Source organism: Bombina bombina, chromosome 10, assembly GCF_027579735.1.
Source record: "Bombina bombina isolate aBomBom1 chromosome 10, aBomBom1.pri, whole genome shotgun sequence".
Lineage (NCBI taxonomy): Eukaryota > Metazoa > Chordata > Amphibia > Anura > Bombinatoridae > Bombina > Bombina bombina.
Genome location: NC_069508.1, coordinates 114,146,434 through 114,170,381, shown reverse-complemented (window position 1 = coordinate 114,170,381; position 23,948 = coordinate 114,146,434). Strand labels below are relative to the sequence as shown.

The window sequence follows — 23,948 nt, the reverse complement described above, 5'->3', positions numbered from 1 at the left end:
TTTTTACCGCAAATGCAACTCTCGATACCAGAGTTGCTTACGGACGCGGCCGGCCTCAAAAACGTGCTCGTGCACGATTCTCCCATAGGAAACAATGGGGCTGTTTGAGCTGAAAAAAAACCTAACACCTGGAAAAAAGCAGCGTTCAGCTCCTAACGCAGCCCCATTGTTTCCTATGGGGAAACACTTCCTACGTCTGCACCTAACACCCTAACATGTACCCCGAGTCTAAACACCCCTAACCTTACACTTATTAACTCCTAATCTGCCGCCCCCGCTATCGCTGACCCCTGCATTACACTTTTAACCCCTAATCTGCCGCTCCGTAAACCGCCGCCACCTACGTTATCCCTATGTACCCCTAATCTGCTGCCCTAACATCGCCGACCCCTATGTTATATTTATTAACCCCTAATCTGCCCCCCACAACGTCGCCGACACCTGCCTACACTTATTAACCCCTAATCTGCCGAGCGGACCTGAGCGCTACTATAATAAAGTTATTAACCCCTAATCCGCCTCACTAACCCTATCATAAATAGTATTAACCCCTAATCTGCCCTCCCTAACATCGCCGACACCTACCTTCAATTATTAACCCCTAATCTGCCGACCGGAGCTCACCGCTATTCTAATAAATGTATTAACCCCTAAAGCTAAGTCTAACCCTAACACTAACACCCCCCTAAGTTAAATATAATTTTTATCTAACGAAATAAATTAACTCTTATTAAATAAATGATTCCTATTTAAAGCTAAATACTTACCTGTAAAATAAATCCTAATATAGCTACAATATAAATTATAATTATATTATAGCTATTTTAGGATTAATATTTATTTTACAGGCAACTTTGTAATTATTTTAACCAGGTACAATAGCTATTAAATAGTTAAGAACTATTTAATAGTTACCTAGTTAAAATAATAACAAATTTACCTGTAAAATAAATCCTAACCTAAGATATAATTAAACCTAACACTACCCTATCAATAAAATAATTAAATAAACTACCTACAATTACCTACAATTAACCTAACACTACACTATCAATAAATTAATTAAACACAATTGCTACAAATAAATAAAATTAAATAAACTATCTAAAGTACAAAAAATAAAAAAGAACTAAGTTACAGAAAATAATAAAATATTTACAAACATAAGAAAAATATTACAACAATTTTAAACTAATTACACCTACTCTAAGCCCCCTAATAAAATAACAAAGCCCCCCAAAATAAAAAATTCCCTACCCTATTCTAAAATACAAATATTACAAGCTCTTTTACCTTACCAGCCCTGAACAGGGCCCTTTGCGGGGCATGCCCCAAGAATTTCAGCTCTTTTGCCTGTAAAAAAAAACATACAATACCCCCCCCCAACATTACAACCCACCACCCACATACCCCTAATCTAACCCAAACCCCCCTTAAATAAACCTAACACTACCCCCCTGATGATCTTCCTACCTTGTCTTCACCATGCCAGGTTCACCGATCCGTCCTGGCTCCAAGATCTTCATCCAACCCAAGCGGGGGCTAGACATCCACTGAAGAAGTCCAGAAGAGGGTCCAAAGTCTTCCTCCTATCCGGCAAGAAGAGGACATCCGGACCGGCAAACATCTTCTCCAAGCGGCATCTTCTATCTTCTTCCATCCGATGACGACCGGCTCCATCTTGAAGACCTCCAGCGCGGATCCATCCTCTTCTTCCGACGACTAGACGACGAATGACGGTTCCTTTAAGGGACGTCATCCAAGATGGCGTCCCTCGAATTCCGATTGGCTGATAGGATTCTATCAGCCAATCGGAATTAAGGTAGGAATTTTCTGATTGGCTGATGGAATCAGCCAATCAGAATCAAGTTCAATCCGATTGGCTGATCCAATCAGCCAATCAGATTGAGCTCGCATTCTATTGGCTGATCGGAACAGCCAATAGAATGCGAGCTCAATCTGATTGGCTGATTGGATCAGCCAATCGGATTGAACTATATTCTGATTGGCTGATTCCATCAGCCAATCAGAAAATTCCTACCTTAATTCCGATTGGCTGATAGAATCCTATCAGCCAATCGGAATTCGAGGGACGCCATCTTGGATGACGTCCCTTAAAGGAACCGTCATTCGTCGTCTAGTCGTCGGAAGAAGAGGATGGATCCGCGCTGGAGGTCTTCAAGATGGAGCCGGTCGTCATCGGATGGAAGAAGATAGAAGATGCCGCTTGGAGAAGATGTTTGCCGGTCCGGATGTCCTCTTCTTGCCGGATAGGAGGAAGACTTTGGACCCTCTTCTGGACTTCTTCAGTGGATGTCTAGCCCCCGCTTGGGTTGGATGAAGATCTTGGAGCCAGGACGGATCGGTGAACCTGGCATGGTGAAGACAAGGTAGGAAGATCATCAGGGGGGTAGTGTTAGGTTTATTTAAGGGGGGTTTGGGTTAGATTAGGGGTATGTGGGTGGTGGGTTGTAATGTTGGGGGGGGGTATTGTATGTTTTTTTTTACAGGCAAAAGAGCTGAAATTCTTGGGGCATGCCCCGCAAAGGGCCCTGTTCAGGGCTGGTAAGGTAAAAGAGCTTGTAATATTTGTATTTTAGAATAGGGTAGGGAATTTTTTATTTTGGGGGGCTTTGTTATTTTATTAGGGGGCTTAGAGTAGGTGTAATTAGTTTAAAATTGTTGTAATATTTTTCTTATCTTTGTAAATATTTTATTATTTTCTGTAACTTAGTTCTTTTTTATTTTTTGTACTTTAGATAGTTTATTTAATTTTATTTATTTGTAGCAATTGTGTTTAATTAATTTATTGATAGTGTAGTGTTAGGTTAATTGTAGGTAATTGTAGGTAGTTTATTTAATTATTTTATTGATAGGGTAGTGTTAGGTTTAATTATATCTTAGGTTAGGATTTATTTTACAGGTAAATTTGTTATTATTTTAACTAGGTAACTATTAAATAGTTCTTAACTATTTAATAGCTATTGTACCTGGTTAAAATAATTACAAAGTTGCCTGTAAAATAAATATTAATCCTAAAATAGCTATAATATAATTATAAATTATATTGTAGCTATATTAGGATTTATTTTACAGGTAAGTATTTAGCTTTAAATAGGAATTATTTATTTAATAAGAGTTAATTTATTTCGTTAGATAAAAATTATATTTAACTTAGGGGGGTGTTAGTGTTAGGGTTAGACTTAGCTTTAGGGGTTAATACATTTATTAGAATAGCGGTGAGCTCCGATCGGAAGTTTAGGGGTTAATAATTGAAGGTAGGTGTCGGCGATGTTAGGGAGGGCAGATTAGGGGTTAATACTATTTATGATCGGGTTAGTGAGGCGGATTAGGGGTTAATAACTTTATTATAGTAGCGCTCAGGTCCGCTCGGCAGATTAGGGGTTAATAAGTGTAGGTAGGTGTCGGCGACGTTGTGGGGGGCAGATTAGGGGTTAATAAATATAACATAGGGGTCGGCGATGTTAGGGGTAGCAGATTAGGGGTACATAGGGATAACGTAGGTGGCGGCGATTTGCGGTCGGAAGATTAGGGGTTAATTATTTTAAGTAGCTTGCGGCGACGTTGTGGGGGGCAAGTTAGGGGTTAATAGATATAATACAGGGGTCGGCGGTGTTAGGGGCAGCAGATTAGGGGTACATAAGTATAACGTAGGTGGCGGTCGGCAGATTAGGGGTTAAAATTTTTAATCGAGTGGCGGCGATGTGGGGGGACCTCGGTTTAGGGGTACATAGGTAGTTTATGGGTGTTAGTGTACTTTAGGGTACAGTAGTTAAGAGCTTTATAAACCGGCGTTAGCCAGAAAGCTCTTAACTCCTGCTATTTTCAGGCGGCTGGAATCTTGTCGTTAGAGCTCTAACGCTCACTGCAGAAACGACTCTAAATACCGGCGTTAGGAAGATCCCATTGAAAAGATAGGCTACGCAAATGGCGTAGGGGGATCTGCGGTATGGAAAAGTCGCGGCTGTAAAGTGAGCGTTAGACCCTTTAATCACTGACTCTAAATACCAGCGGTAGCCCAAAACCAGCGTTAGGAGCCTCTAACGCTGGTTTTGACGGCTACCGCCGAACTCTAAATCTAGCCGATAGTCTTTTTAGCATGTCCATTGTGATATTTTATGTTATATGTTTATTTAATCATATTACCGAAGTGCTTTGCATACAACAAAATTATTCTTCGACCCCCTTTTTAGATATTGATTCACCAAAAGACCTTGAGGCATCTGAAATCACACAGACAGAAGCCATGATTACCTGGACACCACCCATTGCACAAATCGATGGCTATATACTGACCTATGAAGATTCAGATGGTATCAGTAAGGTACATGGAAAAATCGTTATTTTATTTTTTTGCCAACCTCTAATATTTGTTTTTACTTTATTTGTTTAAATTTTTTTTTTCTACAAACTGCACAATTTATATATACAGTTGCAAGAAAAAGTATGTGAACCCTTTGGAATTATATGGATTTTTGCACAAATTGGTCATAAAATGTGATCTGATCATCATCTAAGTCACAACAATAGACTATCACAGTCTGCTTAAACTGATAACAGACAAAGAATGAAATGTTGCCATGTTTTTATTGAACACACCATGTAAACTTTCACAGTGCATGTGGAAAAAGTATGTGAACCCTTGGATTTAATAGCTGGTTGAACCTCCTTTGGCAGCAATAACTTCAACCAAACGTTTCCTGTAGTTGCAGATCAGACGTGCACAACGGTCAGGAGTAATTCTTGACCATTCCTCTTTACAGAACTGTTTCAGTTCAGCAATATTCTTGGGATGTCTGGTGTGTCTGAGGTCATGCCACAGCATCTCAATCGGGTTGAGGTCAGGACTCTGACTGGGCCACTTCAGAAGGCGTATTTTCTTCTGTTTAAGCCATTCTGTTGTTGATTTACTTCTATGCTTTGGGTCATTGTCCTGTTGCAACACCCATCTTCTGTTGAGCTTCAGCTGGTAGACAGATGGCCTTAAGTTATCCTGCAAAATGTCTTGATAAACTTGGGAATTAATTTTTCCTTTGATGATAGCAATCCGTCCAGGCCCTGACGCAGCAAAGCAGCCCCAAACCATGATGCCCCCACCACCATACTTCACAGTTGGGATGAGGTTTTGATGTTGGTGTGCTGTGCCTCTTTTTCGCCACACAGTGTTGTGTGTTTCTTCCAAACAACTCAACTTTGGTTTCATCTGTCCACAGAATATTTTGCCAGTACTGCTGTGGAACATCCAGGTGCTCTTGTGCAAACTGTAAATGTGCAGCAATGTTTTGTTTGGACAGCAGTGGCTTCCTCTGTGGTATCCTCCCATGAAATCCATTCTTGTTTAGTGTTTTACGTATTGTAGATTCGCTAACAGGGATGTTAGCATTTGCCAGTGACTTTTGTAAGTCTTTAGCTGACACTCTAGGATTCTTCTTCACCTCATTGAGCAGTCTGCGCTGTGCTCTTGCAGTCATCTTTACAGGATGGCCACTTCTATGGAGAGTAGCAGCAGTGCTGAACTTTCTCCATTTATAGACAATTTGTCTTACCGTGGACTGATGAACAGCAAGGCTTTTGGAGATACTTTTATAACCCTTTCCAGCTTTATGCAAGTCAACAATTGTTAATCGTAGGTCTTCTGAGAGCTCTTTTGTGCGAGGCATCATTCACATCAGGCAATGCTTCTTGTGAAAAGCAAACCCAGAACTGGTGTGTGTTTTTTATAGGGTAGGGCAGCTGTAACCAACACCTCCAATCTCATCTCATTGATTGGACTCCAGTTGGCTGACATCTCACTCCAATTAGCTCTTGGAGATGTCATTAGTCTAGGGGTTCACATACTTTTTCCACCTGCACTGTGAATGTTTACATGGTGTGTTCAATAAAAACATGGCAACATTTCATTCTTTGTGTGTTATTAGTTTAAGCAGACTGTGATTGTCTATTGTTGTGACTTAGATGATGATCAGATCACATTTTTGACCAATTTGTACAGAAATCCATATCATTCCAAAGGGTTCACATACTTTTTCTTGCAACTGTATATATATATATATATATATATATATATATATATATAGGAATTAAAAAAAAAAAAATATATATATATATATATATATACACACACATGCACACACATATATATATATATACGCACATATACACACACACACATATATATATTCATATATGTATGTGTGTATGAATATATATATATATATATATATATATATATATATATATATATATATATGTATATATGATGCGATAAGCCAGCACTCTCTGTCTTGGATATAGTCAAGCCGGGTTCTTCCCAGAGTTAAATACAAAGAGAAGTCCATAGAGAGCACTCTCCGTGTAGTAAAACAAAGTTTAATCCATGTAAACATTGTCGGGCGTGACCCCATCATCCGACAAGTGGAAAAACAATTATTAATTGTTTTAGTAAGTTAAAAAACCCATCAGTTTAGATAGGTTAGAAGGTATAAGACATGTTTAAAGGGACAGTCTTCTCCAGAATTTTTATTGTTTAAAAATATAGATAATCTCTTTATTACCCAATCCCCAGTTATGCATAATCAACAGGGTTATTTTAATATACTTTTTACCTCTGTGATTACCCTGTATCTAAGCCTTTGCAGAATACCCCCTTATTTCAGCTCTTTTGACAGACTTGCATTTTAGCCAATCAGTGCTGACTCATAGACAACTCCATGGGAGCGAGCACAATGTTTTCTATGTGTCACATATGAACTAGCACTGTCTAACTGTGAAAAACTGTCAAACTGCACTAAGATAAGAGGCAGCCTTCAAGGGCTTAGAAATTAGCATATGAGCCTACCGAGGTTTATCTTTCAGCAAAAAATACCAAGAGAATAAAGCAAGTTTGATGATAAAAGTAAATTGGAAAGTTGTTTAAAATTGCATGTTCTCTCTGAATTTAATTTGGACTAGACTGTCCCTTTAATAATATGGGAGTGGAGGAACTAATGGTACTGCTTTCTTATCATGTGATTATTAAATCCTTTATATTGAAGACTTTCACAATACAGAGTTTTATTGTATTTACACATAAATTCAATCATTTAGAAGAGACTTTAAAAACGTTTTATTTTTAATTTCCTTTTGGATACACCATATTGGATTAAAAAAATTAAATTACTGAACCACTGCCCATTACCTGCATGTGTGGTACCTATACCTTTCAATTAAAAAAGGATATAGGGGGTAAATGGCACAGATGTGCCATGGGAAAAGTTTGTTACCAATTATCATAAATATTGTTTTTAAGACATGAAGGAAATATCAACAATCTCTTACTTTAAAAACTGTTATTTATTAAAACTGTCATCCCCTCGTTTAAAATTATATGCTACTGGGCTAAAAACTAGAGAGAGGGCCATTATAGACAAATATATATGCTTTCATTTGTTGAAGCATATAATTTTATCACTATTGACCCTTCAAATCTATGTGTTGAAACCCCAGAACAGGGTTAAAAACATAGGTAAAACACTGTTCAGTAGAAGCAGAGAACTGATGGTCTGAAGCAGAAACTGCTGCTTAGCCAATCAACAGGGCTAGTTGCAGAGCTGGGTCATGCAGCTAGTGCTGCTGATTGGATTATGGAAAGTTTCCACTCTGAACCATCAGTTCTCTACAGCTCCTGAGCAGTGCATTACCTATGTTTTTCACTCCTTGGTGAGGGTTAAACACATGGATTTGCATGGTCAATAGTGTTAGAATGATGTTTCCTAATGGATTGTAATATTTTTCACTATAAAATTGTTTGAATCTCATTTGCAGTGTCCATTTAACTATGGCTTTTGTTAAAAATAAAAAATAAATAAAACAACTTGGTTTCTACAGGCCCTTAAAGGGACTCTGAAACCAAGTTTTTTCTTTTGTGTTTCAGATAGAGCGTGCAATTTCAAGCAACTTTCTAATTTACTCCTATTATCAATTTTCCTTCGTTCTATTGCAATATTTATTTGAAAAAGAATGCATCTAAGCATTTTTTTATTCAGAACTCTGGACAGCACTTTTTTATTGGTGGATGAATTTATCCACCAATCAGCAAGAACAACCCAGGTTGTTCACCAAAAATGGGCCGGCATCTTAACTTACATTCTTGCATTTCAAATAAAGATATTGAGAGAATGAAGAAAATGTGATAATAGGAGTAAATTAGGAAGTTGCTTAAAATGTCATGCTCTATCTGAATCACGAAAGAAAAAATTTGGGTTCAGTGTCCCTTTAAGGAAAGCTTCACTTCATAAATGTTTTAAATGGATACTAACCCCATTTTTTTCTTTCATGATTCAGATAGAGCATGCGATTTTAAGCAACTTTCTAATTTACTCCTATTATTAATTTTTCTTTGTTCTCTTGCTATCCTTATTTAAAAAGCAGGAATTTAAAGCTTAGGAGCCAGCCCATTTTAGGTTCAGCACCCTGGATTGTGCTTGCTTTTTGGTGACTACATTTAGCCTCCAATAAGCAAGTATAACACAGGTTCTGAACCAAAAATGGGCTGGCTGTAAGCTTTACATTTCTGCTTTTTTAAATAAGGTTAGCAAGAGAATAAAGAAAAATTGATAATCGTAGTAAATTCGATAGTTGCTTAAAATTGCCTGCGCTATCTGAATCATGAAAGAAAACATTTGGGTTCTGTGTCCCTTTAAGCTACATTTGGGCATATAGTTGACATAAGGAAGGTTTCAAGCTCCATACATCAATTCTGGTGTAACACCAGGGCATACAAAGGGGTACAGAGCCCTATAATTAAACACCTGCCACTCCAGGGAGATTATTTGGGGTCTCATTAGTTTTGTGAGGCCCATTAAAAAACTTGAGGAAGGCATCTCGCTGTAAAAGGTTCTAGATGTGAAGGAAATGTACAAACATTATAATATAATGCTTAATAAAAGACGGAACGATTTTGTGCGATTTCTCTTCATGCTGGTGAGTTTATGATCATTACGCCCTTACTCATATAGCTGCCAAAAAGAGTACTGCAAAGGCTATAAATCTGATCTATGGTCTCAATTACATGTAGCTCTGTCACAGGGGTGTAACTACAGTAGTCTCAGATGTCTCAGTTAAGACCGGGCCCACGCCTCAAGGGGGGCTCATCTGGGCCCTGCAATGAGTTTACAATGTGGTGGCAGGGTTTCCAAGATGGCTGTTCAGTGTTTTTTTGTCTTGAAAAACCTTATGCCATAATTATACAGAAAGACTGTACATTTACTCTTGAACATACGATGACTCATAGTCACTAGGGATAGGCGTATGTGGTGAAAGTGCAATTCGCTTGGTTGAACGAATAGTCCTGTTGACATTAGTTTTGGACAGTCAAATGTTGATAAGAACGAATATCTATTATAATTCAGTAATCAAATGGTATTTCCAGTTTCAAATGTAACATTCAATTTAACAAATACTATTCAGAAGTTCTATAGTTGATGTGGTGGGGAAGTTCGTAAATTGCTACATAGTAGATAGAAATATATTGATTCAAATGTTTCTAATTTGAATATTGGATAATTCAAATATTACATTTAAAGAGAGCATTAGAAATACTATTTCAAATATATTGGATACAAAATGTCTAATTTGATTATTACATAATTTGATTTCAATGATGCAATATTCGAATTAGAAAATTTCCAATTGAATATTAGGTTTAGAGATAACATTAGAAATACTATTGCATTAAACAAATGTTAGAATACTGTGCAAATATTCGAAAGTTGAAACAAATGTGTTCAAATTTGTTTCATTTTTCAAATGTCGCGAAACATTTGCCCCTCCCTAGTAGTTATAGAAAAGCAGCTCTTCTTCATTTGTGGCTGCCGACTCAGCATCTACTGATTGCAAGTAGCCAGTAGGTTTGATGTAGAAATTAGGGCTCCACCACAGTCTTTGGCCTGGAGCCCACCAATGTCTAATTGCACACCTGCTATGTTGCTATGTTCAGTGTTTCTATTAATATTCTATTAACATTACTAGCATTTATCACACAGTATTAGGTATTGGGGCCCAAAAAAGCTTCTAGCTCCAATGCCTAAAATTACTACATTGATAGATAGGTTCCATAAGCTGAAATAGACAATTTAGGTTATTTAAGTTGATTATGAACATCAGTTGCTATAGATCTATGGTATTAAAGGGACAGTCTACTCCAGAATTTTTATTGTTTAAAAAGATAGATAATCCATTTATTACCCATTCCTCACTTTTATATACCCAACACTGCTATATTAATATACTTTTTAACTCTGTGATTACCTTGTCTCTAAGACTCTGCAGGCTGCCCCCTTATTTCAGTCATTTTGATAGACTTGCATTTTAGCCAATCACTGCCCTCTCATAAGTAACTCCACAGGTGTAAGCACAATGGTATCTTTATGGCACACATGAACTAACACCTTCTAGCTGTGAAAAACTGTCAAATGCATTCAGATAAGAGGTGGCCTACAAGGGCTTAGAAATTAGCATATGAGTCTACCTAGGTTTAGCTTTCAACTAAGAATACCAAGAGAACAAAACAAATTTGATGATAAAAGTATATTGCAAAGTTGTTTAAAATGACATGCCCTATTGGAATCCTTAACGTGTTATTTTGACTAGACTGTCTCTTTAAATTATATTTTTTAATTAATATATTTATTTTTTATTTTGCGATTTTATTGATTTTTCATTTAAACAGTGGCAGTTGGGAAGCACAACAAATTGGTGTATAGCTTAGTCAAAAAAAATTCAACAATAAATGTTCTAATGTATTTTTTTCTTTAAAAAAAAAAGAGAAAAGTATTATATTTTGTCTTTGTGAAATACAGTCTCTTCTTTGAAAAGGGTAATAACCTTCAGTCATCTGTTATTTGTGTAATTCCGGAGCTCCATAAACTCAGTAAAGTTCATATCAAAAGTCATGAAGGTTTTATTTGAGTATTGCATTTTATTAACATTCTTTTTTTTTTTTGTCCGTAACAGGAGATTGAATTGGATGCCGCACAAAGTAGTTATAAACTGGAGGGGCTAAGCAAAGGATTGAAATACACTGTGTACCTTAGAGCTTTCAGAGGAGCTCGGCGAAGCAGACAGGCCAGCACTTTCTTTTACACATGTAAGACAATAAATTGTAATAAATCATTGTGTGTACTTCTACAGATGAGCCAAAGTCTCAGTGCCACTTAATATTCCCTTTTTACAAGACTGAGATTACTTTTGGTTCCATTGACTTAAGACTCTGTATGCAACAGCACAAATACATTGCTCTCCAGTAAGAAAAAAAACTGTTGTATCCATTTATCAGTGGGGCCTATACACTAAAGTGTAAAATATCTTGTTTCTTCATACATTCATTTAATTCTATAGCAATGTCAGATACTGTTCTTTCAAAAGAATCATTACAAATAGATAAGCAGTTACAAAGGCTGAAGACAACAGTCTTTAGTAAAATCAAGTTAAATGAAATAATACGGAAAGCCGCTACTGATATGTGGGTCACACTGGGAGTTAAATTTAGTGGAGGAGTTTACAGATGAAGCAGTAACCAGTGGTGCGGTATTATTATTATCATTATTGTTCATTTATAAAGCGAGATTAGAGCATTGATTACAATGGATGAGTTGGTGAGTGGTGTCTGAGTTCTTTATGGACGGGATTTAAGGACAGGAAGGTTTACATTTTGGTGATTGATTTAGGACCGGGTGGTAATGGTTATTTGTGGTGGGTAGTTCAGGGCAGCAAAGATATGATTAAAGTGTGGAGAGGTTGTAGTTAGGTTTATTTTTTTAATTGGGGGGGGTAGATGGGCAGGTAGTGTTAAAATAATTTCCATTTTGTCCTCTACATTTTCTCTACCTAAAAGTGGTTTAGTCTTTTAGTCCACAAACTACTAATGATGAAGCACACAAGAGCAACAGTCATAATATACTGTCTCTTTTATGTCATGGTGGCTCCAATTAAAGGTTATACATGTCATTATCAGTTGGGTGCTTTCCCAGTGCAGTGATGGTTTGTGACCAGCCATTCACAGTTACAGTTCTGCAATAATGTTGTAGATCTGCCTCTATAAAATCCAAGCAGCATAGACACTAAGCATGAGTAATAGGTACCCATAAAGAAGGTGTTTGTTGGAAAAACATAAATATCACAGAATAATGTTGCCTAGTTTATTTTTTAAAGCTTGAAAGACATTTGAATATATATTTTTATAAAACAATTAAAGAAATAATGTATGTAGAACTTGTCATATGACCTTCCATGTGTAAAGGATTGATGACATAAGTGATGTCACATATGAAACATCTCATGACAATAGTTTTGAGATTAAACAGGACACCAGAAATTACATTATTAATGACATCACATTTTTTTTCCCTCAATGAATAGTCAAAACATAAATGATGTAGTGGTTGTTTGAAATGGAGTATAAATGGTTCCTGTTTGTGATTGGTGACAGTTTTTCTTTTTTGCTTTTTTTTTTATTAGTGTATGTGGTGATAACCCACCCTATAGACTGCAGCCAAGCCCTCCTCGGTGGTAACAAAGAGAGTGGTGTGTACACAATTTACCCCGGTGGGGACACAGGGAAAGGTTTGAGGGTGTACTGTGATCAGACCACCGATGGAGGTGGATGGATTGTAAGTATTGCAAGATTTCTAGATTTTAATATGCCATGTAAAGCTTTGATCTAAGAGTCATAAAACACCCAAAAAATGTATGATTGTGGTAGATCATACAATTTTAAACAACTTACTATTTTGCTACATTTTCTTGAAGGAGCAGTAATGCACTACTGGGAGCTAGCTGAACATAGTGAGTAACCCAATGACAAAAGGCATATATGTGCAGCCACCAATCAGTATGCTCCTGAGCCTACCTAGTTTTGTTTTTAACAAAGGATACCAAGTGAACAAATCAAATCAGATAGAAGTAAAATGAAAAGTTGTTTAAAATTGCATGCTTTATCTGACAATTTTTTTTTTATTTTTTTTTACTTCACTGTCCCTTTAATGTATATATCATAAAAAAAGCTATCTAACAATTTTGAAATAAAGACATTATATATACAACTCCTATATCTATTAGTGGAGAGATGTACAACAAGTCTGGTTTCATCAGCAAAAGTACATCCATTTAATTAAATAATTAATGAATGAATTAAATAACCTATAAATCAGATTGAAATTCTTCAATTTAGAAAGAATCCCCACATAAATAATAGTAAAATGGGGGTGTGGCCAAGCAACCAACATGGAAGGACGCACAATTTACAGCTCCTTAAGAAATTTGTGTGATGGACTGATTTTTCCTGTCTATGGACTTTAGATACAGAGTTGATCTCTCCTATAAGAAGTATGAGCTTGAGGGGAGCAACAGGAGCACATCTTTAACCACATTGAAGTCCTTCTAACGCAAGACTCGGAAGGCTGCGGCCTATTCACATAAGCCTGACGTCTCCCCCCTGGCCACCTGGGTTAAGGGGCCGTGCACAGAGCGAAAAGGGAAGCTCATTTTGCATACTCGGCCATCATTTTGCTGTGATCCGCCTTCTAAGCCTATCTGATAACTATGGCCCGGACCTGTAGCCTGACGTGGGACGCACTGGCGGAGCTACTGCGGTCTCACTATAGCAAGCTGGAGCGACACATCGAGCTAATTCTTAAGGGTCAGAGATGCACAGAGCCAAAGCAAGACACGCACTGCGATACCGAAGAAGCTACCTCTCATGGCACAGCTGCAGTCTTACCTGACGGAACGATTGAGGCGATAAGGCGGCCCATTCAAAGTAAGCTAAGTAGCAGCCGAGCGCACACTGAAGTGATCTCCCTAGCGCAGAGGCCTTCTGATTCCGTAGGTACAAAGCAACCACCACAGCAACTGACCTACCGGAGATCTACAAAGAGACTTATACACAAGAGGTCTCTGATGCTTAAAGGACAAAGCAGAATTAGGAGACCAGGAGTGTCTGGGACTAAAAGGCTACTAGATATACCATGTCAGTCAACCTACACAGACCTGTTGCGTGTGCAAAATTACATGAGAGCCCCATCCTTAGGGGTCTGCTTGGATGACTTGTATGCATTGGGTTTAGCAAAAACCAGAGTAGAATGAGTCTGAAAGTTTTACTTCAAGATGTGTGGTGCGTGGTGCTAGGGTCCCGACTACACTGCTTACTGTGCAGTAGCCATTTACTGAGGCTCTCTTACTAAATTTTTCATTTCCGTGGGGTTGGACGCAGTGCTGTGCCCCTCATCCTACTGCCAGATCAATAGAAACTGTATGTCTGCAAATTTATTTAGGGTTTTATTATTTGTTCCTTGACCCACCCGAGGTCCGTGTGACATAGGAGGGTAAGTGTTGAAGATGGGTCCATTAGGGACCTATCTTCATTTAGCACCCCCAACTTAGATGGTTTCATTGTGGCCCTGAGGAGGCCTCTACTGTTTAACTGAGGAATGGGGGAAGAAAAACAAGAAAAATCGAGGGAAGTGTCAGAGTTGCTCACCTAGAATTGTACCCTTAATGTTGTAATCTTACAGAGAATTTTGTGTTTTGTTAATTTTCTGTTCTGTGAGCAAAACAGCTGTTTGTTTTTGTTTCTCTCAATAAAAATATAAATAAAAAAATAAATAAAAAAAATAATAGTAAAATATTTTAAAAGGACATTAAACAATGTTTGCCTGTCCCACGATCTCTAGAGAGGCGAAAAAGCAAAATCTGTAAACTAGTTTTTATCAAAATGTATGTTACAGAATTAGCTTTTTTACCTTTCTAAGGAGCGTGAGACAAAGTACATTTTTTTACACAATAGCAAGAGGTGTTTAATTTTCTTTTAAAGGGATATGAAGCACAAAAATGTATTTTGTGATTTAGACAGAGCATACAATTATATAGTTTGCAATTTACTTCTATTATCCAATTTTCTTTGTTCCAATGATATATTTTTTTTGTTGAATGGATACCTAGGTAGGTATCTGGTGCCTATTGCAAATGGATAACATTCTTGCAAAACTGCTGTCATATAGAACTCCAGAAAAGGTCCGGCTCCTGAGCATACGCCCCCTGCTTTTCAACAAAAGATATCAAGAAAATGAAGAAAAAATGATAATAGAAAAAATAGAAAGTTGTTTAAAATCGCAGGCGGAAAAAATTATGGAAAAATATGTCCCTCCTCACAACATTTAACAATGGCTTTACTGTCTCACAGATATTCACTAGGGATGGGCGAATGTGTCTAAATCGAAATTTGAATGTTAGAAAGAATATTCCTTTGTATATTCATTTTACACAATCGCATATGATTTTCTAATTTTGCTTTCTAAACAAATGTTGCTTTTGAATTTGAATGTTCAAAATAGTTCAAATATACACATTCAAATTTTGAATGCGTAATTTCGATATATTATGAACATTCGAAATCGAATGTGGCATACATTAATTTGAATCGAAATTGAATGTTAAAATTTTGAATTACATAAAAGAATTTGAAATAAAATGTTATATCTAACAGAAAACATACGTGAAATTTGAATATTCAAACAAATATTACCGAATGTTAATTAAAATTCAAAAAACAATATTAAAAATTTGAATGTTAGAATGTTTGAAAAACATTCCAAATTCGATTTGTATGGACGAAAGTATAAAAATTTGTTTTCAATTTCGAATGTTGCAAAATATTTGCCCATCCCTAATATTCACACATAAGCAATTGTCCATTAATGTTTATATATTGTCCAATCATTCTGAGGAAATGGAAATTTTGGTTCTTTGCAGTTGGGGTTTGCTCTATATCCAGCCCAGCCTCCCAGTTGCAAACTGTGGGTGGAGTCTTAGCAACTTGTGACCACTGCAGGAGAAGAACTGGCGTCATGTGCTTGGGTTTGATTAGGAGTATGTAGGGGGGGGTTGGTTGTACAGTCTGGGACATTTATAAGGAAGAATAGCAGAGCGCACAGCAAGACACACCTTGTAAACCAGAATAATCCTACATAATGCAGCATTGTTGGGAGCACTGAAGTTGAGAAGAATTATATACTAAGATAAAGACAGTGGCAAGATGTTTTGTCTGCCAGCTTTCAAAATATATTCTTTATACATTGTTTTATTACTAGAGAGACACATCAAATTGCCTCTTTTCTTGCATTTAAAGTAACACACATTATATTGAAATATTTCTTAATATAATTTCATATTATTTCATGAGCATAAAAAAAAACAACAAAAAGAAAACCTTTTGGGAAATTTATAAAATATGAACAATTGTTGAACCAGAAATCCCAATTCACCTGACTATACAGATTTACGCACATAACTTTGATGTTAAAATAATGAAGCATATTATCTGTGCATAACTGCAGTTGCATGACTAGGAAAATCTATGGTCTAACAAAATTTCTTATAATGTTTTATCTGTTAGCTTTGTTCCAGTGGGATTAATAAATAATTTACAACTTGCAGCAGCATTACTGATATCACACACTACTCCATGAAGAGGTTCAAAGCAATAATACATTCAGGGTTATGTTGTTTTAGTGATATTTATTTGGAAATTTGTGAATTTTACACACACACACACATACAGACTGGCTTTACAAATAATATTTAAAGGGGCACTCAAGTCAAAATAAACTTTCATGATTCAAATGCAGCATCCAATTTTAACACACTTTCAAATTTACTTCCATTATCAAATTTTGCACAGTCTTTTTATATTCACACTTTCTGGGGAACGAGATCCTACTGAGCATATGCACTAGGGTATACGTATACTAGTCTGTGATTGGCTGATGTCTGTCACATGATACAGGGAGAAAAAATAAATTTGTCAGAAAAAGAAAATCTACTGCTTATTTGAAGTTCAGAGTAGGCGTTAAATCTTTGTCTTTTTATTATGCACTTGTTAAAGGGACACTGTACCCAAAAAAATTATTTCGTGATTCAGATTGAGCATGACATTTTAAACAACTTTCTAATTTACTCCTATTATCAACTTTTCTTCATTCTCTTGGTATTTTTATTGAAATGCAAGAATGTAAGTTTAGATGCCGGCCCATTTTTGGTGAACAACCTGGGTTGTCCTTGCTGATTGGTGGATAAATTAATCCACCAATAAAAAAGTGCTGTCCAAAGTACTGAAACCAAAAAAAAAGCTTAGATGCCTTCTTTTTCAAATAATGATAGCAAGAGAACGAAGATAAATTGATAATAGGAGTAAATTAGAAAGTTGCTTAAAATTGCATGCTCTTTCTGAATTACAAAAGAAAAAATTTGGGTTCAGTGTCCCTTTAATTATGCAATCGTACTGCATTGAGTGGTCCTTTAAGCAATTTCCTAAATTATAGAGATAATTTAGAGTGATGAAGTATAAATGGAGTAAATAAAACTTTATATGTTGCTACATTGGACAAGACTGTGATAGTGGGAGTGCCCTATGTCAGTGGTATATGGAAGGAGAGGCACATTGAGTAAAAAGATAAATATGTAAAACACCTGATTGTAATAGTTATTGTTAAAACGTTAAACTCACTGGAAAAGATGAGTGTGAATAAGCACATACTCATTTGCAATGACTTATGGAGCCATACACTAAATATATTTCTGTCTATTTGTAAGTTACAGTATTGAATATGTAGCTATTAAAGCCATAGACTAGATAGGCGATAAGTATTAAAGGGACAGTTTAATTGCTATTGTTTAAAAAGATAGATAATCCCTTTATTACCCATTCCCCAGTTTTGCATAACCAACACTGTTATATTAAAACACTCTGTGATTACCTTGTATCTAAACCCCTGCAGACTGCACCCTTATGTCAGTTCTTTTGACAGACTTGCATTTTAGCCTATCAGTGCTGACTCCTAGGTAACTCCATGGGCATGAGCACAATGTTATCTATATGGCACACATTAAGTAATGCCCTCTAGTTGTGAAAAACTGTCAAATCCATTCTGATAAGTGATGGCCTTCAAGGGCTTAGAAATTTGCATATGAGCCTTCCTAGGTTTAGTTTTCAACTAAGAATACCAAGAGAAAAAAAGCAAATTTGATGATAAAAGTCAATTGAAAAGTTGTTTTAAATTGCATGACCTATCTGAATCATAAAAGTTTAATTTTGACTAGACTGTCCCTTTAAGTACATTTATTAGAAAATGATATGGAAAACTTGATTTTGTCAATTTGAAATGGCCCAATTCTCTAAATCTCTCCGCTCTGATGAGATTATCAAAGAAGTCTTGTTAATACTTCAAAGTCCCTCAAAAAAGGCAAATTGTAGTCTGAGATCTGTTTATCTCACTATGCAGGGCTTTGGGTGTGATGGGCATATGCCAACATTACAATACAATGCTCAAAAAAACTCCCAAAGATGTTGCATGATTACTCTTCATGACATCACATTTTTAATCATTGAGCCTGTAGACTTTGCAAATGATGGGGCCCAAATAATTTCATTAGATATATAGTGTGGCATCAAATGGAAAAGGAAAGTTATGATGACAGATTGATTTGACTGTGCTTAGGATTGAAAACTAGACAGGTGTGAAGGTATATGGAAGTCAAAATTAAACTGTGATAGTTTAGAGAAAGCATGTAATTTCAAGAGATTTACTGTGATCTCTTGGTATCCTTTGCTGAAAGCATACCTAAATAGGCTCAGAAACAGCTGTACACTACTTGGAGCTGGCTGGTGATTGGTGGCTACACACATATGCCTCTTGGCCAGATATCACCAGCAAGGTCCCAGTAGTGCATTGCTGCTTTGGAGTCAATTTAACTATGTGGTTAAGCCCTTTGCAGGGATTAAACATTTAGTTATGTGCAGTCAATATAGCAGTAATAAACATCTTTAACACAGAGGATTTTTTTTTGCTCTTTTATGTTACTTTAAATTTTTGAGGATGGCTCTCAAGTAAATTGATAGTAAAATGCTGGTCAAGTGCAGGTGAGCAGCACTAGAGCAAGAGGGACGAATAAAACTAAAAAACAATGTACCAGTTTGTAATGAGTAACTACTCTTTGCAGGTGTTTCAGAGAAGGGACAGCGGCAAGGTTGACTTTTACCAAAAATGGAGGCCGTACATAGAGGGATTTGGGGATCCTGCTCATGAATACTGGCTTGGTAGGTAACAACATACACACTGTAGGAAACGTTCACATTTAATTATGCAAATTTATTTTTCTACATTCTTTTCTGTGTAATGAAAAATAATGAGTTCATGGTGTTACAGACACATTATTAAAAATGTAAGTTAGAAGTTAAATACAATTGTATAAATGTTTTTAAAACTGATAAACACCACATCTATGGGACCTTTTATACATTGGTCATTATTAAAAATGTATATTTAAATTGTATGGCAAATTGTTTAGTATGTTTACATTTAATTGTCTACTGTTGTATTCTTATAATTACTAGAGTTCTTTTATCCGACTCAAACATGAGATGATTTATATGGTTTTAATAACTAACTCAAGTCCAAAAAATATTACTTTCTGTACTGCAAGGAAAGGCATTGCTGTCAACACTTGAAGCTGTTCTAGTCCACTAATTCTCTGATAGTTTTTTTTTAAAATGTATTAGTTGCATGATATCAATCCTTATACATAACACAGTGAAAGAGTATTTAAGTAACTTGTGGTGAGAACGAGAAGAAGTAGAACAAACGTGTAAAGTTATAAATATATCAGAATCTAAATTGATCAAGTGCTAACCTTTAGGGGACATTCCAGCCAAAATTGGAATCCAGATGGATATATTTCAGTTTTGAATAGAATATACGTGCATTAGCATAAATGCTTTTAATAAAGGCTATTGCAGTTTCAAAAGTGTATTTAAGTATGCACCGTGCACCAGCATTTTAAACACATCACTTGCTAAGAGAGCCTTAGGTGCTTGTACCATATGGTAATAATTCAGTTTGTTAATTGTTGACATGATACAAGCCCCACTGGTGCTCATAGTAGCTGCAGTATTTAAAATGCTGGTGCACTGAGAATATCTAGCTATGCTTCACATGCATGTGCAGAGAAACATGTTAACACTAAAACAGTGATTACATTTATTAGAACCAATTTTGCCAATACATATATATTGCAAATATGTTTCTATTTAAAGATGTAACTCATCTATGTACATTTAAATTTTGACCAGATTGAGTGAAATGAATGTGATTTTTTATTTTGAGTAATTCAATAAAAAGTAATTAGTGGTGGGATGGATATAACCTTATACCTAACATAGGGAAAGAGACCAAGGGGTCTATTTAACAAGGGCCGAATGGCCCCTGTTCCCCATGTTTCTGCGCGAGCCTTCAGGCTCGCCGGAAACAGTAGTTAAGAAGCAGCGGTCTTAAGACCGCTGCTCCTAAACTCAGAGGCAGCATATAGCAATCCGCCCGATAATGTATGATCGGGCTGATTGACACCTTCTGCTAGCGGCCGATTGGCTGCAAATCTGCAGGGGGCGGTATTGCACCAGCAGTTCACAAGAACTGCCGGTGCAATGATAAATGTCGACAGAGTATGCTGATGGCATTTATCAATGTGCGGCGGACATGGTTCGCTATAGCGGATCATGTCTGTCCGCACATATAAAAATAGACCCCCAAATGTTTCCTTACTTCAATATTTGAGTAATTTGTTGTGAGAACACGAATATGTGTTTATATTTAATAGAATCAGAAGTATAACAAACATGACTAGAGGGTAAAGTTATCTAGATGGATCAAGTGATACCCTTGTGTGAATTGAATGTGGTTGTTAATTTGCATTAATTCAATAAAAAGTAGAGCAATTAGTGGTGGGATGGGAGGGAGGGAAGGTGGTAGAGGTAAAGTCTTTGAGCATTTGGTGTTGAAAAATGGTGAGAAAGCGTTAGTATGGGGTTTACTCGATTAAATCTGCCATTGAGTGCTAACTTGCTGCCAGACTACAAACAATTTTTTCTCTGCTTCTTTCTGCAGGTCTTGAGTGGCTTCACAAGATAACTTCCACACCAGTACAGTATGAATTACGTGTGGACCTCCGAGCTGGTGATGATTCTGCTTATGCCAAATACAAAAACTTCCAAGTAGGCTCATCCAAAGAAAGATACCGGCTCACTGTCAGCGACTACTCAGGCACTGCAGGTATGCCAGTCACTGTATGATTACAAACATACTGAAACACCTGCATTTAATGCATAGAACTGCATAGTCATAATGCATATTCTATGGTATTAACAATTAGACACATTGAGGTAGTGCGGATCAGGTCCGCAAGACCTAACTGAATACGGAGAGCAATACGCTCTCCGTATTCAGCATTGCACCAGCAGCTCACAAGAGTCTGGTGCAACCCCGCCCCTGCAGACTCGTGGCCAATGGGCCGCCAGCAAGGAGGTGTCAATCAACCCGATCGTACTCGATCGGGTTAAATTGTGGTGATTCCTGTCCGCCTGCTCAAAGCAGGCGCACAGGGTTATGGAGCAGCGGTCTTTCAAGCTGCATTCGGAGCTTGATAAATGGGCCTCTTTGAGTTAATATCTTATGTTGTCTTTGCTGTTTTGCAGGGGATGCTCTTACTTACCACAATGGATGGAAATTTACTACTTGGGACAAAGATAATGACATAGCACTTACTAACTGTGCACTTTCCCACCGTGGGGCATTTTGGTACAAGAACTGCCACCTTGCCAACCCTAATGGGCGATATGGAGAAACCAATCACAGCCAGGTATGTAAAAAAGAAACTTCATACTTAGGACCATAAAAAAAAAACAGATAATTGTCAATTCTTAATCTAGTAGAAATTAAGATAGAGATTTCCATTTGTCAGTTTCGTTAGCTGCGGAATGGGATGCGGAAGAAGCGGTCACTCATGGCATTTGGCTGTTTTGGGAGCTGGATTTATTCTTGTAAAAATGGAAATTTGCACAGATCTTAGTGTTTTGAACTTTCACAAGTTGTAAATTTGGCTTTGAAAAGAGCTGAATACCGTTAACAGCAGCCTTCTTCAACATTAGGCAGCAAACAAAATTGCTGAATGCACATCCCTAATTTCAAGCACACATTTATAATGTCACTGCTTTATCTGAAACATTTTGAAGCGGGTCTGAAGTAAAGTCAGTTTTTTTTTTTACAACATAAAAAAATTACTTTCTATGAGAAAGACATCAGTAGGTTTTGAAATGTTTCAGATAACCAAGTGAAAAATTCTTCTTAGAATACAAACCTAACCAACAAATGTTTATTCTTAAGCATTTATTTAATCTGTTTTCTTTTTTGTTTTTGTTTTGTTTTATTAGGGAATAAACTGGGAACCGTGGAAGGGTCATGAATTTTCCATTCCTTTTGTGGAAATGAAGATCCGTCCATATCTAGCGGCTGAAAGCAATATCTAATGATAAAATAGACTTTTTTAGTGATTGTGGTAATAAAAACAGAGTTGAATGTTACAAGCCAATTTTTTATTTTTTTTTAATAGAGCAGATTAACATAATATGAACATTCAAAAATGCCTAATATTTTTTATTCATAATTAAAAAACAAATATTTTTTTCCAATAAAAAAACTTCCCAATTTAATTTATATAATCAATTTTTTATTTTTTATTATTTGTACACAAATAGAAAAAAGTAAATTTGATGATAAAAGAAAGTTGAATTTTGTTTTTTTGTTTTTAATGTAAGCTCTTTCCAAATCATGAAAGAAGAATATTGTGTTTTATGTCCCCTTAAAGGGCCACTAAACCCAAAATCTTTCTTTCACGATTCAGATAGAGAATAGAAATTTAAACAACATTACAATTTACTTCTATTATTTATTTTGCTTCATTTTTTAGATATCCTTAGTTGAAGAAAAAGCAATGCACATGGTGAGCCAATCACACAAGGCTTCTATGTGCAGCAACCAATCAGCAACTAATGAGCATATCTAGATATGCTTTTCAGCAAAGAATATCATGAGAATAAAACAAATTAGATAATATAAGTAAATTAGAAAGATGTTTAAAATTGCATTCTCTTTCTAAATCACGAAAGAAAAAATGTGGGTTTCATGTCCCCTTAAGTTTTGTAAGATATATTCAACAGAATATAGCTAGGCACATTCTTAAAGTAATATTGAAAAATAGACTTGAATTAATGGCTCGCTTCAAAAGAGCAATCCTTTTTTTAAGGATTGTAGTTCAGTATAACTGTTGCATATCTAAAATAATTCAGTGTTGGCTACAAATCTTATACCAGAGTCAGAGATGCAAAACAAATATTTTATTTGTTAGTTTGTCACTATATATATATATATTATTAATTTTTTTGCTTGAATTTAATCCTGGTACTGTACTTTGAAAGTAGCAAACAGCACAGTATGATTTTTTTTTTAATTTAGTACAACTTTTACCAGGAAGGCTGGTAAATGCGTGCTACACAGCATGTAGAATATGTAAATATTATTTTGTAACAGGTCTTGCTGGCAAGTGAACAACTGATTTATGATGTCAACTTTTCTTGTGACTTTTATTGCTAAACTTTGTCATAATTTCAACAATAAATTGTGTCAAACTGGGAAATAAAAATGAACAAATTATTTATGCTTTGGATTTTCTTTTATTTTTGGTGGCATTTGTTTTGTTAGCACTGAGATGAAAATATGAAATAATTATTATTTATAGACATACGTACACATATAAACACATAAATACATATGTACACACATATAGACACATATATATATATATATAATTTTGTGTCTGCCATGTTATACTTTGTGCTTAAATTGGGCTGCCTGTATCTGAGAATGAAATGACACTCCACCAACTTTCCTTCCACTAAAACTTATACCAAACTATAGCTCAGTATTACTTCACCATAAAGGTCTAATAGATACTAATACATAAATGCAAGTGAATTGGGCCAGAAAAGGTATTGCAGTGATGCCTCA

General features: G+C 36.1%; 1 protein-coding gene across 1 annotated transcript in view; it reads left to right on the top strand.

Moving 5' to 3' along the window:
- LOC128640862 (tenascin-N-like) overlaps positions 1-23,594 on the top strand; it is a 103,399-nt gene extending 79,805 nt beyond the window's left edge. Inside the window, exons 9-15 of the mRNA XM_053693307.1 lie at positions 4,215-4,345; positions 11,014-11,146; positions 12,517-12,668; positions 19,054-19,150; positions 20,994-21,158; positions 21,581-21,744; positions 22,316-23,594. Coding sequence (XP_053549282.1) covers positions 4,215-4,345; positions 11,014-11,146; positions 12,517-12,668; positions 19,054-19,150; positions 20,994-21,158; positions 21,581-21,744; positions 22,316-22,411 — 938 coding nt within the window. The 3' untranslated portion in view covers positions 22,412-23,594. The remainder of the gene's footprint in view (positions 1-4,214; positions 4,346-11,013; positions 11,147-12,516; positions 12,669-19,053; positions 19,151-20,993; positions 21,159-21,580; positions 21,745-22,315) is intronic.
- The last annotated feature ends 354 nt before the right edge of the window (positions 23,595-23,948 follow it).